Source organism: Lissotriton vulgaris, chromosome 9 (genome assembly GCF_964263255.1).
Source record: "Lissotriton vulgaris chromosome 9, aLisVul1.2, whole genome shotgun sequence".
Lineage (NCBI taxonomy): Eukaryota > Metazoa > Chordata > Amphibia > Caudata > Salamandridae > Lissotriton > Lissotriton vulgaris.
In genome coordinates, this window is record NC_141697.1 from 260,858,591 (window position 1) to 260,877,864 (window position 19,274).

Genomic DNA, 19,274 nt, shown 5'->3' on the forward strand with positions numbered 1-19,274 from the left:
CATCCTTTATTGAGGAACACAAACTCCTGGACGAATCACAGTTTGGGTTCCGTCAGTTCCACGGAACTGAGACCGCACTGGTCAAAGCGGCGGACGATATACGATCCATCCGGGATGCTGGAGGTACAGCGGTTCTCATCCTGTTGGACTTATCGGCGGCCTGCGACACGGTCGACCATGTCACTTTGGTCGACCGTGTCGAGAGCACAGGTATTCGAGGCAAGGCTAAGAATCTTCTGGCCTCTTTCCTGGCAAATAGGTCCCAGGTCATCACTGTCGGACCTTTTGAATCCTCCCCCCTGTCACTGCCATGTGGAGTTCCCCAAGGCTCATCCCTTAGTCCGACACTATTTAACATTTATGTGTCGGACCTTGCCAAAGTCATCAGGGCATACGGGATGAGCCTTACCTCCTATGCAGATGACACTCAACTGATCCTTGCCGTCAAGAATGACGGGCTCAAAATAGCCAACAACTTTAACCAAGGCATGCTGGCTATCGGGAGTTGGATGGCTCAGAATTGCCTGAAATTAAACTCTGATAAGTCGGAGGTTGTAATTTTTGGCAATTTATCCCCGGAGTGGTCCCCCCTTTGGTGGCCATCATCCATGGGCCAGCCTCCGGACCCGACTAACAAGGTGAGGAATTTGGGAGTCATTTTTGACAACCGCCTAAATTTTCTACCACACGCCAACCAGATCTCCTCCTCAGCTTTCCATAAACTAAGGCTCATTAAGAAAATCTTGCCTTTTTTACCTGAGAGTGCCGGAAAAACGTTGGCAGGCTCCCTGGTTTTGTCGACCCTAGACTACTGCAATGCTTTGTTTCTAGGTGCCCAGGAGAGAGTGCTATGGAAAATGCAGGCTATTCAGAATGCTGCCGCCAGGCTCCTAGGGCGCATTCCCAAATATCAATCGGTCTCACCCACCATAAGACAGCTCCACTGGCTACCAGTGAGAAAGAGAATTATGTTTAAGTCTCTTTGCCTGGTATACAAGGCTCTACACAATGTTGGACCTGCCTTCTTTACCCAAAACCTCATCCCTTACTGTCCCTCAAGAACGCTACGCTCTTCTAGTTTGTATGAATTGGTGGTACCTCGAACCAAATCTGTCACATGGGGGGACAGAAGATTCCTGGTAGCCGCACCAAAACTGTGGAACACATTGCCACACTCAATCAAAATTAGCACCACCCTCTGGTCGTTCCACAAGCAACTTAAAACTTGGCTTTTTAACCAATGAACCTCTGCCCCCCTTGTGGGTTAAACACTGCAGCAACCTTAGCGCCGAGATGCCCAAGGGCATTCGTTCGCGCTCTATAAGTGCTTTTATAAATAAATAAATAAATAAATAAATAAATAAATCGTCATCAGAGCATTCCTTATCCAATAGTCTGTGCAGTGAGTATGGAGATAACTTGCTAGGTGATGTGTGTTCCAGTGTTAGTGGCATTGCAATGCCTTTCTCTGCGGGGCGAGTGATCCTGAAGTGTTCTGTAGAAGATTGGACTGTTGCCGACTAAATCATTAGCAGCATTGTTGTTGTACTGAATTAGGCTGTAGTCTGTATTCAAAACAGTAATCATTGGTGTCATCACTAATGATGTTATGGTTAACTTTGTTGTTGGCATCTTGAAGTTAAGTGGTGTTTTTGTCAACAGTAGCTTAGTCGAAGGTGTTGTTGACGTAGAAGGCTTCTTCATTGGTGGTGGTGTAAATAACAATGGTCTCGTCGACAATTAAGAAGTTGTCGACGTAGATTTTGACACCAACTTCAGAGATTTTCTTTGGACTTGATGGCTCTAAACATTTTGGGCTGACTTTGAATTATTATTTTCAGTCAGCACCACTACATCACAAGTCACTTCAGTGTGCCTTTAAGATTTATGTGAGATTTTCTTGGCGGTTCCTCGGAGGTTGAGGAATTTTGCTCAGCTAAAGGTCATATTCTTCCTTTGGGGTAAGGGTTTATTCTGATTTGAACTTCTGGAGTCATAATATTAGTCTACTCTCCCAATCTGTAAGGTTTTGTTTCTGGAAAAAGTGTGATATATCTATCAATCCTTAGCCCTGTGGTCAGGATATAAGCAATATGCAGTCTTTGAGAGGGGATCTTCAGGATGATGCATTTCCCTTCCACATTTTCTGAAAATACCTTTTTAGAGATTCAGCCATTTAGAGGTTAAGCAAGATGGATTTTTCTCAGAAATACAGTAAAAAGCTGAAAATATTCCATTTATATAGGTGACTTGAGCAGAGCTCTAGGGACTCCCTTCGCACATGACTTGTGGTAGAAAGCTGAACATGGTTACCTGGGTAAATAATGCAAATAGGCTACTTCTGCGACTATATGAACGCGTTCTGTGTATGTTTAGCATTGTACTGTTCTCTATGTGTGCCATGGAACTCTCAGCTCCACTACGATTCAAAAATGTGAATTTATGAAAGATCGAATATTGGAAATGTGATTTTAACATGTTAACACCAATGATGGTTTCTTAATATTTATTTAACTTTAACCTGACATGTACTTGAAACGTGCACACTCATCACGAGTCATTTCTTGGTGCTATATGAATATTTAATATTACCGAAATCTATGGTATACATTTAGTAGACTGAGTAGGCACCTCAGGATTAAAACGTGTGACCACTGGAATCTTCACGGATCCCTGTAATAGTAATAGTCCACTGGGGCAAGCAGAAGGAAAATAATAATATTGCATTCAAAGAAAGAAGACAGTGACTGAGAAAGCTATTGACAGAAAAACAGGTATGGGAAAATGTCTGGAAATAAAGACTCTTACTTCTTATACAGGCGTCAAAAGGTTTACAGCACCTAAAGTCGTCAAGTTATGCTAAATAAATCTGGGTTAAAAGAAGCATCAAAACTACCATTACTAGTGACTGGGGCACAAATTCAGCTAAATGTTAAAAAGCAAGGTGGGCTTTTCTTCAAAAGTGTAGTAGAGTGGATTCCTACCACAGTATGACCTTGTCTTGGGAGTCTAGCCAAAATATACAACCCCCTGCCTCACCTGTCTTCGTACTAAAGATAAACAAAATCCTGTCTACCCAGGCACAGTACAAACATTTACACTGAACCCCATTTCACCTGGGTTTGCGTTCTCCTCACTCTTAGTGTTGATTAAACAGGCAATGAACTTATTATCCACTTGTCTAAGTACCTGTAATATAAACAATAGACACACATTTACAATGCATACATATTTAGAGCATTTGCATATTCATCCCATATTTGGTTAAATTTCACGTGACTCCCTACCCAAGGGATTAGAATCTCTAAATTGAACAGTGACACTGCTCCATATATAAGAAATGATTACATACTTGTAGTCCTGGTTCTGCATCATAAGCATCTCATTGAAGTTATAAAGTTAAGCATAATTCCCAGCTGCCTACTGGTACCTTGGAACACAGATATCCAATTTTACGAAAGTTTGAGAGGGTGATGAGTCCAGCATGATGAAGTACAACAAATCATTCCTAAAAGCCTATTCAAGTGCAATTTTCTGAATAATTAGAACATGATATATAAATAAGTTAGGAATGTCCTTCCCAGCACTACATTGCAGCACCAAAGAAAGGAGCCTGTTGCCTAACATGTCTAAATAGAGAGCAAATGAGTGCCTGAAAGATGGGTATTAATGGTGTAATGAGGCAATATTTTTAAGCCACACCATTATAAATGCTTTACCCCTAGTGGAATGAGCTCTGGGTTGATTAGCTAACTAATTACAAGTGGAGATACAAGTGAATATCCATCCAGAAACAGATTTAGTCAAGACAAGTCCTGTGTGCGAGGGACTATGGTTGACAGATCACTGGTTAGTTTTATATACATCTTTTATATTGTCCAATCAAAAGTATAACACTTTCTTAATGTTATATGAGAAGCATAACACTTTCTCAACGTTATATGAATGTAAAGAAAGTTCAACTCGATTAGTTGGATTGTTAAAGTTAACTGGTAGAGTTATGGACTGGTTGATATGAAAATCCAAAATTCCTTTAGGGAGGAATGATGGATGTATCCTTATAACAACACTTTTAGAGAAGAACATGGTATAGGTTTCCACTGTCAAATATGCTTGTATCTCATTAAACTAAGAGCTGGAGTGAGTCACTAAAAAGAGTGGGAAAAGCTGCCTTCCAAGACAAATGCTGCAATGAAGCCTTAAAAAGTGGGCCAAATTAAATTGTTAAAGAGGTGGAGGGAGTTTTACAAGAGGAAAGATCATCTTTAGACCTTCCAGAAAGTCTTTACTTGTGGGAATCTGGAAACAAAGAATGTTTGACTAGGACATTTTCTGCAGGCCAAGATAACTGCAAAATGGTCTTTGATAGAAAATAATTGTTAATTGACTTGAGCCAAATGTAACACATAGGGTAAAATTACTTCTTGGCAAGTGATTGAATTGTGACTGTTTGGCTGATACACAAACCAAATCTTTTCTATGAGAAAGAATTAGAGGTTCTTTGTGGATTGCATGTTAACCTTTTTTAACTCTACTTTACTCTCCTGAGGCAAATTGAGGTGACCATATGGTCTAATCGAAGGATGCATGCTGCCAAATTCAAATATGTTAGAATTGTCTGTAACAACGGATCCATTGATCTGGTTAGTAGGTCCAGTTTCAAGGCACCGCTTGTGTGGCTTTACTGACATATGTAGAAAATCCGAGCACCACTAATGCCAGTTCTATTCCGAAGTAAGCATTGTTGCTTGGGAGTCCCAAAGCTTCTGTGGGGAGACAAATCTGTTTAGCAAATGGGCATTGCCCTGCGAGAAGGGTTTCAACCTCCTGGACGCAGGCACTCCAGCTTTTTTGTTTAGAGAAGAAGCAGAAAGATCTACAGTTAGCAGAACTCATTCTGCAAAGATTATTTGAAGGATTTTATCAATTTCAATTTTTTTCGAGCATATCATAAAAGTACAGGAACAGCAACAAATTTAAAAGAAGAAAAACAGTTCTCATAGATGAAATATAGTGACCATTTCATCGGGATTCTTATAAAAAGTTTAAAATTCTTACAAAGTTACCGTTTATAAGTGCTAAAAGCTGCCATGTCAAATATAAGTTAAAATGCAGAATATATATAGTTAAATACATTTCCCTAAAACGTTTTATAAACCCAAGATCTTACACCTTTTCTACAAGCCCATAGAAATGAGGCTAGGTTGAAGCATACTAGATGGTCTGGTAATGATTTTAGAAAGAATAGTGCAACCCTACATTGGACAAAGTTTTGACTCTTTAGAATTGGTACAGTATACTTTTTCCTTTCTTTACAATAGTGACCACAAAAGCACAGTATATGGAGATCTGTTTGGGCAGAGGATTTGTCACAAGAGCAGTTGATCAAGTCCGAATGGTTATACTTTTTCGATGGAAACCCCAACATTAGTGGGATCAGAGTAATATAAATTTGTGGTGCAGTATTGTAACCTCCTCTAGGTAGGGGAATCCACCTTATCAACACAACTGGAGCAACAGGGGTAGAAAAAGTCAGGCCGCCCCCCACTCATCAAACCATAAACAACACGAAGCCTGACTTGGCTAGAACACCTACTTTTAAATTCACAACAGTGTAGGGGTTTCCAATATATTTCAAATACTCCCTCACAAGATAGACCCACTATCGCTACTCAAAGTGTCAATGTGTTCTATTTATAACAAAATGTCAATACAACATAGGACAACTCCCACCTGGGCATGAAAAAATTGTGAGAAAGGAGAGAAAGCACCTCACAGTCGTAACACCAAGGGGGGCTTGCTGGTTGATACTCACTAGCACACCCACTTATCATCGATTGCTTTCACCCCATAAAGGAAAGGTGTGAGTTCTATCGTGAAATTCTCGAAAACTGAAGAGAAAAGAAGAAAACAGTGAAAACCAAATGCAAATTAACTGTCAGTGCACAATGTCAATAAAGTGCCCACTGGACCCCGTGAGAATAGAAAAACAATTCCCACTGTTAAAATGAGGTACAGCTTGCTAGCTAAACTTAACTTTTATTCAGTGCTGTAAGCTGTCCCAATTAAAAATGGTTTCTATCAAGCCATGTTCAATTATGAAGAGCCAGTAAGTTTCATTGCCAACACTTTGTGCAACTTCTTCAGGGCTGCAGGGGGTTCCCAGTTCTAACGTCATACGAGATTCACATCAAACCAGATGGTTGTGGAGATCCCTTATTCCTACCACCATCTCATTACGGTACAAGCGTCAGCTGATCACGTGACCACAGAGTGACTGCACACATTCAAGTCACCATTGCCGAGTCCCGCCGGCGTTTGTGAAGCTCCGTCCTCCCAATCCACCTTCCCAAATAGGTAAATGTGGTTGGTAAACCAGAATAGACTGCTTCCTGTGGTTATTCTCCCTACGAGTATACTGGGCTTTCAGCATAAAAGTGTCGACCAGTCTGCTAGGGAATTGATCTGCAAGGCATCGAGTCTGTAAACAATACTTTCATCCCTAACTCCGTCAATTCTCGCTCAACGTAGTTAATCCATCTGATTCTCTTGTGATTGTCAAGGCTCAGGCAATCTTTTAACATTTAAAACCTAATTGTGTTTTTCTTCGCAAAGCCTCTTGAGAATTCTGCTTAATAACATTTGTGCTCCTGGTAGATGGATTGCCTTAACATTTCTGGCTCTGGCGTATGACCATATTTACTGAGGCGGCAGAGACAAGGTTCTCAACCTATTTGGACTGTTCCTCTTAACTCTAATTAGCTGATATGGTATAGACGTAGTCTTTTCTCATATAGGCAGCACACTTAAAGATGACCTGGATGGGTGCCCAAATCAGATAGGGAAGCATCTGTGACTACTGTCTGCACAGAATGATCCTGTTGAAAAGGCATGCCTTACAGGAGACGGCTCGTTCTGGGCCACCGTGAAAGAAACCTTTTTTGTTGCTTTCAAAATTTGGAGTTTGTCATCGGAGCTGATCATCTACACATTGATGATGTGGTCTCATATGCAGTCTTGCATTTGATACAAAAAAAACAAGCATTTACAATGCAATGGTCTCGGCATTATTAAAGGTAGAGCTATTGGCATTGCTCATGATTTTTTTTTTGATCATAAATAAATGGCATTGTCATTTACAATGCCAATAGCTTAATCATTAAATAAATGGCATTGCCATTTACAATGCCAAAAGCGTAATCGCTCGCAAATGCATGACCTTTTGCATTTAAACCCACACAGAGCCACCCACACACACACATACAGAGCCACCCACGCAGTCATTCACATAGAGCCACCTACACAGAGCCACCCTCACACAGACAGAGCCACCTACAAAAAAAGGTATCCACACAGAGCCCCACACACACACACAGAGCCACACACACACACAGAGCCACACACACACACAGAGCCCCACACACACACACAGAGCCCCCCACACACACACAGAGCCACACACACACACACAGAGCCACACACACACACACAGAGCCACACACACACAGAGCCACACACACACAGAGCCACACACACAGAGCCACACACACACACAGAGCCACAAACACGCACACACAGAGCCACACACACACACAGAGCCCCACACACACACACACACAGAGCCACACACACACACACACACAAAGCCACACACTCAGAGCCACACACACACACACACACACAGAGCCACACACACACAGAGCCACACACACACACAGAGCCACAAACACACACACGCAGAGCCACAAACACACACACGCAGAGCCACAAACACACACACACACAGAGCCACAAACAAACACACACAGAGCCACAAACAAACACACACAGAGCCACAAACAAACACACAGAGCCACAAACAAACACACACAGAGCCACACACACACACACACCCCGAGCCACACACACACACACACACACACACAGAGCCACACACAGAGCAACTTCTAGAATTAACCAGGTTTCAAGAGTCAAATATCCTTTACATTTTTTGGACTGTGGTCACTTGCTTGCACAGTTCAAGAATAAAGCAAACGTGTTCATATCAGTTCTTATGAAGTTCCCCCCATGTTTTAGGAGAAGGCAATAAGAGAATGTGGAAAAACAGGCAGATGTTTTTAGAGCTCCAGAAACTTCAGAAAAATTCTGACATTTGAATTGAAAGCGACAACGATCATCAAACAGATTTTTTACAGGCCAAATATTGAAAATGTAGGTCCTCTCTGAGTGAACTTGAAATCTGGATTAATCATTTGAATGAATATTTAGCGTGCCTTCATTATGAATTCTTTTTTCTTACTGCTCGAACTACATAAATCCACAACTTAAAAGTCAAATGTTCTTGCCATGCAAACAAAACTAATTTCTCCCTCACAAAATGGCCTCTTAGACGGTCTTACAACACACATTTTTTTTTTTTTTAAAAGGTTTTTGGCAATATCTACAAAACAACAAAACAATACCTGTGTATAAAGATTTTGATAGCAAATCCCCTTTATTGAAATACACACCTTTGCTGCCCATCAGTTCAGGATAGGGTGCATGCGAGTCTGGGTGAGTCCAGATATGTAACTGGGACAAACAAGAATCGCCTTTATCAGGCAGCTGTGCCTGACAGGGTCCTGAGTTACACTAGTCACAGGCCCCATATTCTTATAGTTTAGTAACATTTATATGACAATTAAACACTACAGTGGCTCTGCTTGAGAGCTGATTGTACATGCCAAAATCTCTACTGAATGCTAAACAACTGTTGGGTAGGATGAAAGCAAATTAAGTTAAGATTCGACTTCCCCACTACCACCAACAGGATCCATGAAGTCTTTATGGCTGAGCGAATAAAAATGAGAAAGCGGATTCTGAAACCTTCAATGTTAAGAAGCTTATGGGGGGGAAGGTGGATCTACCATCATGCCAAGAGGAGGTGATCATTGATACAGATGGCTGATGAGAGGAGTTGATTTCGGACAACTCGATCCTTTTAGTTCACCTAGGAGAAGAGTTTAGATAGCAGGTGTTCAATAGCTCAGAACTCTCCACGATGACAAGACTCATAGCACAGCTGCCCACTGTTGTCCCTTTGGTTTCTCATGAATAATGAATTTCGGGAGTGAAAATGTGGACGTTACGCATTTTTCAAGTAGTCATTGATGCAGGATACAGGCAGCAGAACATATACTATGTACAGCGGACAAAGTGATGTTCTAGTGCGATCCCGCTTGAGTGCTCCTCTCAATTTCACTTCTTTTGAATTCATATGAAATGTAATCAAGTCACAAGGGTGCTCATAACCAAAAAGGGCTATGATGACATTGGGAGAGAGTTACCGATGGAGAGTGTGAAATTAAGTAGGGGTAATGGTACAATCACATCAGTAAGTACCCCACCTCCTCAAAAGGTTGGAAAAAGTGGTGGTTAGAACACTGGGTAGAAATCGAAGAAGGGCGTGTCTCCTCCCTTCAAACATGGCCACCGTGTATGCTCTAAAACAACCATGGATCTGGATGCCACATGCCTATATTAATATATGTTAGAGGATGGTGTGATTAGTGCTTTCAAGGCATACATTTGGATAAGATATACACTGGAACTGATGTCTTGGGGCGTGCAGCCAAATGTTTCCATTCGAGATCATTCATAAGCGGGGTGCAAAAGCTAGAAAGAACTGAATCAGGAGAAACCACCACCAGGAGTCCGTGTGTTGCAGTTGCCAGAAGTTACTTGGAGCTGATCATTGTGATGGTGTTGTGATTTTTTTTTTTAAATACAAAGATAGGTTAGGGCCACTACTCAAACTGAAGGTGCGTCATGTGAATGTTCACGAGGTTGGCCAACCAGTTAAATGCCCCCACTCAAAAAATTGTTTGAAAGTATTTGTTATGTATGTCCCTTTTTTGCAGAACCCCCCTGAGGAAAAAAATACAAATGGCATTCTCCCCAGAATGAGTAGTAAACGGAAGCCTACAAGATCCAGTGAAAGGACACACAAGCTTGTTAAATCAGGCATCCATTTATCACTAAGCCCGAAACAAATAAATCTCGACCGGTGGCTTGTTATTTTATGGAAGTAATGCACATTTTAAGGGCTCATTACTTTATACGGTACCACAAAATAATTTTACATTGGCCTTTTGTGTTTCAAGGCAAGTTTTTAAAATGTCAGAGACAAACCGTTACAGCAGGCCTGTAATTACTTTCAACAGAGGAGCCTTTTTAACCTCATTTCTCTGCATCCAGGCAGCACTGCGAGTTAAACGCTGCAAACCCTTCCCAGGAATGGGAACAACACTGTGGCAAAATAACAAATATTCCTATAATTAAACCTATTAATAGGCAACCATGCAACCTTTTTAATTCACTACTATTTATATATCTTTTCAGTCTTTGAGCAAAGTAGAACACCAAATGAGAACACTGAAATTACGGATATAGAAGACAACAAGGCTGCTGACGACATGGTCTTAGACGGAGTAGAATACCCAACTTATGATGATATCAAAAGCAACACGGCGGTCCAAGACGTGAACAGAGGCGGAGCAGACTACCTAAGTAACGCTGATATCGAAGACAACACGGCAGTCCAAGGCTTGAACTCGAACAGAAACGGAGCAGACTACCAAAGTAAGGAGGATATTTAAGACAATTCGGCTGTCTTAGACTTGATCAGAAACGGAGCAGACCACCAAACTATCGATAAGAAGGGAAGAGGTCCGATGAAGAGAGCAAAACTCAAACCAGGAAACCCAATAAAAGGTAATAGAAATAGGAAAATGAACAAACTTATTACCTCATCACAAACTCGAAGAATAATCAAAGAGCTTCAATTACAAGTGAGCAGTATTCTAAGCACGGTCCAAGAAATGAAAAAGATGCTTGAAATCACAGCTAGCACCCACAAAAAAGTTGAGCACATCCAAGAAGCCTTACTTAATTCTCAAAGAGAGGGAAATAAGATGGCACTGCCCCTATCGAACAGGCAAAATCGACCTGACAGGAACCTCAATCCGCTTACGGAAGAAGAAACGATATCCTTACTACGGGAATACGAAAATACTGACCCTGCCAAAGGGGAAAAAATAAAAACAGTCCGATCGATGCTAACAGAACATCAAGACTAAATTAAAGGAAAACTAATCTTAACAACCTACAACAAATAAAACTAGTCGCGAACACACAGAACGTGAACACTAGGAACATGGGGAAACCTCTAAAATGCCTACTTCTTAACTGTAGGTCGGCAGCAAAACATGCATCAGACATAGCTGATCTCATCATGAACAAAGAAATTGATGTGACAATTCTGATGGAAACGTGGCTATCAGAATCCTCGTCCCCATATATGGACCTACTAGTTCCCCCACAATACAATATTGTGAGACTCGATAGGCCAAAAAAGTCAGGGGGGGGGGAATCGCATGCATCTACCGATCTGAAATAGAAGTCAAACAAATTCCATCAGAACATCTTGAATCCTGTGAACACCTAAATCTCAAGATAAGATCAGAAGATAATCAAAAATGCAACATACATGCAATCTACCACCCGCCAGGTAATAATACTACCTTCATAGACAAGTTAATGGAAATCATCACCACTGACGCCAATTCTGAAACTAATAACATTGTCCTGGGGGACTTTAACCTGCACTGGAATGACAAACACGACAAACAGGTCAACGCTCTGAAAGAACTTCTTACAGAGTTAAATCTTAACCAAGCATGCACAGAGCCAACACACGAAAAAGGAGGCACAATAGACTGGATAATATAAAAAAACAGCAATACCTCAAATATGTCAATTGAACCATGCGACTGGTCAGATCACCATGCCATAACCTTCCTGATAAACAATGTGAAACGGGACAAGACCATACAACCCACCAGACAAAAGAAATGGATGCGAGACATGAAAGATCCGAATATGGCATTTGTAGTTGAAAGCTGTGAGAAGAAACTGAGCCCACCAAACAACATGCAGAGCGTGGAGGAACTTACTGAGCATTACACTAAAACAGTAACGAATATAGTCAACACCACGATGCCACTAAAAATGAAAAGTCACAGAGAAGATAAAAAACCCATGGTTCAGTGAAACACTGAATGAAGAAAGAAGGAAATTAAGACTAGCGGAAAGAAAATGGAGACAACACCCATCATCGCCCGAGCTGAAAGCCCTCAGAAGAATAAGAAGCGAATACAACAAAAAGATACTAAACTCCAAAAAAGAATTTATCTGAACTAGATAACGCCAAAAACAGACAGCGGAAATTATTCGAGATTCTAAAACAACAATCCAATAAATTAGCTAAAACCAGTCAAGAAACCACAAAAACGCAAATAAGCTGTGAAGAATTCTCAAGATTCTTCACAGAGAAGGCAAACAAGTTGGAAAGAGAGCTCAGGAAAGAGGCTGAAAACATTGGCAATACGGACAGACAGAACCCCAATATCACCGTAGAAAACACCCTTGATAGGACAAAAAACAAGGCACAATGGGTGGATTTCAAACTACTGGATCAAAACACCATATCCAGAACACTAGCTGACATCAAACCCAACAACCACTATAGTGACCCACTACCATCAAAATGCGTCAAAGAAATAAATCACATTGTGATCCCCATCTGGACGAAAATTATAAACGCCTCTCTACCACAAGGGATCCTTCCAGACTGCCTAAAAAGAGGTCAAGTCGTCCCCATCATCAAGAAACCGACAGCGGACCCAGCAGATCCAAATAACTTTCGCCCAGTTACCAACATCCCTATACTTGCCAAACTCATAGAGAAATGTGTACAAAAGCAACTAAGTCAACACATAGCTAATTTCTCGCTACTAGACGACTGCCAATCAGGATTCAGGACAGGACATAGCACAGAAACAGCGATCCTGCATATTGTCGATGATGCACTACAGGCACTGGACAGTAATCAAACATGTCTACTTAAACTACTGGACCTATCATCAGCATTCGACACGGTAAATCATGAAAAACTACTAAAACGGCTCCATGACAGGATGGGAATGGATGGAAATGTGCTAAAATTGTTTGAATCATTCCTGCAGAACAGAATGCAAAGATTCCTGGTCAACCAAACACTCACCTGCATGCCCTAACTCAATTGGAGTTCCGCAAGGATCTACATTATCACCATCACTATTCAACCTTTACATCGAACCTCTCACTGAAATCCTCCGAAAGTCGAAGATTTCCTACCACATGCACGCGGATGATACCCAAATATATATATCAAGATCACATCCAGGGAAGACATCATGAGAATGGATGAGACATTAAAAGTGGCATTACGATGGCTAGCTGACAACCATCTAAAATTAAACACACAAAAAACGGCATTCTTACTAATATCCCCCCCAAAGATGCACACAGAAGTGAGGGAATGGACCAATATGATCACAGCATTAAATTGCACCCCTACCCTAGTGGGCTCAGCGAAATCACTAGGAATCACACTAGATGAGAAGCTAAACATGAAATCCCATATCAACACAATGGCAAAAAGCGCTCGCTACCATTTGAACTACATCAGAAAAGTGAAACCATTCATATCCAAAGCAGACCTCAAATTGGCAGTTCAGTCACTAGTTATCGCGAGGATTGAATACGGATGTACTACGCTAGCGGGGCTACCAAAAATTTCAACAGCACCCCTGAAGGCATGTCTCAATGCAGCGGCAAGACTGATCACTGGATCAAGGAAATTTGACCACATTACGCCACACTTGAAGGCATTAAATTGGCTACCGTACGAAGCCAGAATCCAGCTAAAAATGGCATGCATAACACACAAGGCGCTCCACCACAATACACCCAGCTACCTTTCTCAGAAAATTAAACTATCTGGAGGGAACAGACCGGCCAGGAGCACAAAGGAGCTGATGTTGAGACCAGCCATCTTTAGGAAGAAGAAAACTTACGGCAGAGCTTTCTCAGGAGCAGCACCTAGAATCTGGAATTCACTTCCTTCAAACATTAGAAAGATTGAAAACACTATATCCTTTAAGAGGGAAACTAAGATTTTCCTAATGAGTAAATTCCTCCCGTAGGCTAAACATGGGAAGTCAGAATGCATGTTCAATGACGGGAACTGAATCAGACTCAGAAAATAAACATTCAGGATCCTTGGATTCAATCACACTTTATATCGTGTTTCGTGTTATGTACTAAACCGTGGTTCTTACTTACGTTGTTATACTTTATATTCTTGTAGAAATTTGTTCTGATTTTTAATTTTGTGGGCAATATAGGCACCTACCTCTTAATGTTATGAAAATTGCTACATAGAAAACTGTTCGGAGATTTTCATTTATGTGCAATATATTACAAAATATGTACCTACCTCTAAATGTTGTGAAAAAGGCTACAACTATACCAACGTTAACGATCTCATGTCATGCTTTGTGAAGCGCTCTGATACCCAAGGGTCTTGTTCGCGCTATACAAAACTCTTAATAAATAAATAAATATAAACAGGCAACGGTGTGCAAAAATAGCAATTTTGAAAAAGAAAGCAGGAAATCACATCATTAATTGAATACAGTGATTGTTCTAACACATTAAACACTGATAACAGTATTCCTAAGACTCGGCATTAGTCCTCGCGGCAGCAGCGTCGTGCGCTCAGTTCAGCTTCGCACCACTATTTCATGCAATTAGACAAATTAGCGGTGTTAGCCTCGATGGGGATGCATTTCGACTGTGGGTATTCCCACTAGAAATGTTGGAAAATATGACATACTGTTTTTTTTTTATTCGTCCCGCTTTTGCTCTCCGCTCGCATTATGAAGCTGCTCCCCACAATCAAGTGCTCAGAGGAAGGGAGGCAGGGCTGTCTTTGTTTGGAAACTGCAGTGATTTCTGAAATGGCTAACACGATTAAAACAATAAAAAAGCCTAGGGTGTGTTTTTTTCTATTTTATTTAAGAGACATGGAGAGCCTGTGACTGCTAACAAGTAAAGATGAAAAATAATAAATAACCTAATAGAGCCAACCTATCCGCTCTAGTGGCAAACTGGTTGGCACAACAATTTTGTGGCATTGAAGTATTTCAAATGCACAATAAAAATGCATGTAACCGAAATCAGCAGACACTGTATTGCTGACTGTCTCCAGGTGATCTGGCCCACGTGCTGCCTTGTGGGATTTGTAGTCTACTTGTTTTATTATTAAAATGTGCCCGTAATTCCCAGATGGTGTGTGATGTTAGGATACAAGCACTGCAAGGGCTAATGGTGAACTGGGCCTGTTGGAATCTCTGAAAATCAGTAGTAGTTTTGGTGTAAGAGCAAACTGTTTTGCAAGGGGTTGTGCATTGGCTTTGATAATCCTAACAAGCAAGTCTGTCAGTTTTAGCTTTCTATGCAGCTACTGCACAAATACAGAAACAGAAAATGAACCTAAAGTACGGGCAGAACCTTCATACAGGTAAGCCAGAATTACTAGAACTTCAATCTCACTTCTCCTTCCAGTGGCCTGAAGCTAAGGGAGTAAGGTGGGCCGTTTTACTCCCTATGATCAGGCAAAATGCCCATCAGGATGAAAAAGCAGCAATTAAGGGAAATTCTATGCAAGCTTCCACACACTGTCTTAGTAACATGTCTAAATCGGTAATATCAGTAGTGTTGTGGTACAAGAACATATTCTCCGTGTGTTGTTGTGTGTTTTAAAGAGGGCCGCTCAAGGTCAATAATATTTTTCGTATAGATGAATTTCCAGCAAGAAAACAAGCAATTCTAACTTAAGGTTAGGTGCCCATGGTTACAAATTTCAAATAGATGTTTAGTTTTCTAAATGCTTAAATACACTTCCATCACAAAATTACAGTTACTATTTTACTCCTTAAGGATTCGTTTTACTCACAACTTCCAAAAGTAGGAAATAGAATACTCATATTTGAAAACGTTTTTTTGCCATCCTGGGTGTAACCGATTAGATTGCCAACTGCCAATTTGGATACATATATAAAGTACTTTCTCTTTATCTCGTTATCGTTTAGAAGTGCGTGTTAATTAATCTGGCATCTTTTTTCCTCTGGGTACGTAGAATTTGGGGGGACTTTACTTGGTGCTACCACACATGATCTTAACTAATCTAGTCTACAAATTCATACCTTTACGTTTTCCCCGCTGCTTCCAGGTGGAGATTATAGTCCAGGGTACTATGTGTGAGTGGTGGCTAAAGGCGGGAGGCGTTCCTGTCGTTTCACTTAGCATTGCCAGCTGCATGTGATGTTTGTGTGTGCCAGCACACGGAGGACATAAAAATGTAAGTATCCTATTGAAATCTGGTGAGCGCTGCAGCTCTCAATCTTGAAACCCAGCGAAGCCAACTCAGACATTCTTCCTTGTGATGCTGATAAACTGAGAATCGTTACATTCAATAATAGTAACAAGTAATTAAAATTTGCAAGCTTGTTCGGGGCCGGTACATTAAACATGCAAGGTTGGTCCTACCTGCTTGAACTGCTCCTCGTAGGTCCACTCGTGGTGCCCCTGCGCCCCTTGGGGGAAGAGGGGAGTGCGAGTGTCCGGGCATGGGTATAAGAGAGGGGTAAGAGACAGCCCACTCAGTGCTTCTTCTCTCTTCAAATGAGTGTTCCGGGTTGTAAAAGACAGCCCAGCACGGGATGGGTGTGCGAGACTGTCCAATGCACATACCGCCTCACACCCACAGACTGTGGAACAGGCAGCGCAGTGCGCTTCCTTCTGACAGGGGTGAACTCGAGACTATAAGAGACCACCCAGGGCCACTTCTCCCGCTCAGAGGCGGTGTCGGGGTCTAAGAGACACCCGAGAGCCACTTCTCATACTCAGAGACGGGCTTGAGTGGAAGGGACGGCCTATGCAGCTGCCTCCACACAGGTACTCTGTAGAAAGACAAAGACTGTAGGAAGAGACAGCCTAGAAAGGCCTCACTCAAACCATAGACAGAGAACGCATTTTATTAGAGAGACGGATGCCAGGGCGAAAGAGACAGGTTGGTGGCGCTCTGATGAGTCTGTGGTAGGGTCACTTGTAGGAGACAGCCCCTTGCCTGTCTCTCCCCTTGTCATTCCAAGCAGTGTCTCGCCTTCGCTCCGCCCGTGGGGATCGCCCGCACCCGCAGCAGGGCAAGTTGCAACACAATAGCGCCTAGGGTGACTTCTGAGCGGAACCTTCTCTACAGACTTGTGGGGCCGGAAGGGGGAGAGTGAGGCGTTGCATCTCCGCTGTCACTCTTGGATCGGCTGCCCTGGTTCGCCGGAGCAGCCCTGCTCATCTTTAATCCGTTCTCAGATCGGGACCGGTGGCAGCCTGGCAGGCGACCGGCGCGCAATCACCCGGCCCACGGCTGCACCCGCCGCGATATAGCGCCTTGGAGCACTCCTTCGGTGCAGAGACGCCTGTATTGTGCGGGGCACACATCACCCTGAGAGAGGGGAGGATGGGGAAAGTTTTGTATGAGGCGGAAAGTTTCCCTCCCTCCTGAGCCGGAGTCTCACAGCTCCGACAGCCACCGAAGGCTCTACCCACCCTCGTGATCACCCAGCCCGGGTAACCTCATCTGCCAGGAGAGGGGGCACCGCCAGGGGGAGACCTCGGAAGCCTCAGTTTGGTGTGTGGCAGGCGAACCACAAATTGTTTAAGGAGAAGCACTGCCGCTTTGGGGTGGTGTGTGTTGCATCAGGCTCCTGGCGGGTGCCGCACTTCCGCTCCCGTTTTATGAGGCGCAATTTGTGTGTCCATCTCCGCCTTTCCGAGTAGGATAGCGGATATAAATCTAGCCGGAAGAATTAACGACAGGAGATTTCTTCATGGTTAGGAAACCTTGAACACCCTTTCCGAAAATGCCACGCACAGAATTTCAGCGATTAAAGAAAAAAAAAACAGAGACCTTGAAAGACTTGGGCTTGAAGTGCTCTGCATTGCACGTACACCTTTAACATGGCTTTTCTTGTCTGCAAAGGACAAAAAAACACAAGAGAGGAGCGCTCCACACGACCATGTTTCTCCGAGGCAAGGCGGAAATGCCTCGGAGAAACACACGTCCATTTTCGGATTCGGGGGCGTGTTTAGCCGTTAAGAGTGACGGGTGACGTCACTGGCTAAAGAACAGCAAAATGTACGCCCCTGAATCCGAAAAAGATGGAGCTTCTTTGGAGGGACGGCTCTCTCCTCCAATTGCTAGCCTCCGTTTAGGAAGCCAGCCAATGGAGGAGAGACAGGTCAGGGAGGCGGGTTCTAAAGCCCTACTAAGTAACACTAAATCTCCGGACCGGAAGCTGCCCTTTGCGCAGCTTATAGGTCCCTCGACCTAAAAAGCAAGTTTTTTCTGGTGGATACTCTAACTATAGATTACTCAATTTAGAATATCCTCCAAGGGTCAGACTGTGCCTAGAGAATTTTGTGGTGCTTGCAGCTATGTGCAGGCTCCATACTTTCCTAGAAATTGCAGAGCAAAGCTACATATTAGCACATCTTCTGAGAACTGACATCAGTTTCTAGGCTTTTCACTTTCCAGTCCCGAGATGCAGAGCATGAACGATTATTGGTAACAGTGTGCTAAATACTAACTTGTGACCTGTTGAATGAGTATCCAGACTTATAGAGCTCACAGCTACATAGTGTGTCTCCCAGCGCTACTGGCAGATGCAAATCAGCGAACTGATCATTCCAAGCTAAATAGATTTTAAAAGAGGCCACTGCATGGAACAGGGAAGCCAGTGAGGAATCAGAAGTTAAATAGAGTATCCACAAGAAAGAACATTACCAAAGGCAAGTAACTTGTTCTTCAGTTTTATACTTCTAACTGCAGATTCCTTACCTTAGAATACATACCATGGCGGTGGTGAGGGTGGTCTCAGTGAATCCGTTCATTCAGTTGGTCCTGAATCTGGATTGAGGTAAGGAAGAGGCTGTTGTTGGGGTGGATAGCTAGTCGTTTGTTCATGATCTTCCCCATGACTGTTTCCGGTTAGGGTATCAGGGAGCGGAACCAGGAATTGGATAGTGTGTTCAGGTACTGTGGCGTGTTTCCAGGAGCCCAGGAAGGTGGGTGTGTTGATCAAGTCTTTCAGGATTGGGGTGACAGCTGCCCTGATCGAAAGAAATTGCAGCAACCATGTGGTCCACAAACTCGGTCACCCTAGGGTTCCTCTCACCACGGCTTTGCCAAGGCCCTGGACCACATGGTCGCTGCAATTTGTTTCGTGGTGAGGGTGGGTCTGGTGGCAGGGGTGTCCTCTGGTGTTGGCTGTGATGGGTAGGAGGGCTGC

At 42.7% G+C, this 19,274-nt stretch overlaps 1 protein-coding gene across 1 annotated transcript in view; it reads right to left on the reverse strand.

Annotated features, from left to right (window-relative positions):
* Window positions 1–19,274, reverse strand: part of MLH3 (mutL homolog 3) — a 325,229-nt gene that overhangs the window by 169,658 nt on the left and 136,297 nt on the right. Inside the window, exon 6 of the mRNA XM_086937507.1 lies at window positions 3,117–3,189. Within this exon, the coding sequence (XP_086793633.1) occupies window positions 3,117–3,189 (73 nt within the window). The remainder of the gene's footprint in view (window positions 1–3,116; window positions 3,190–19,274) is intronic.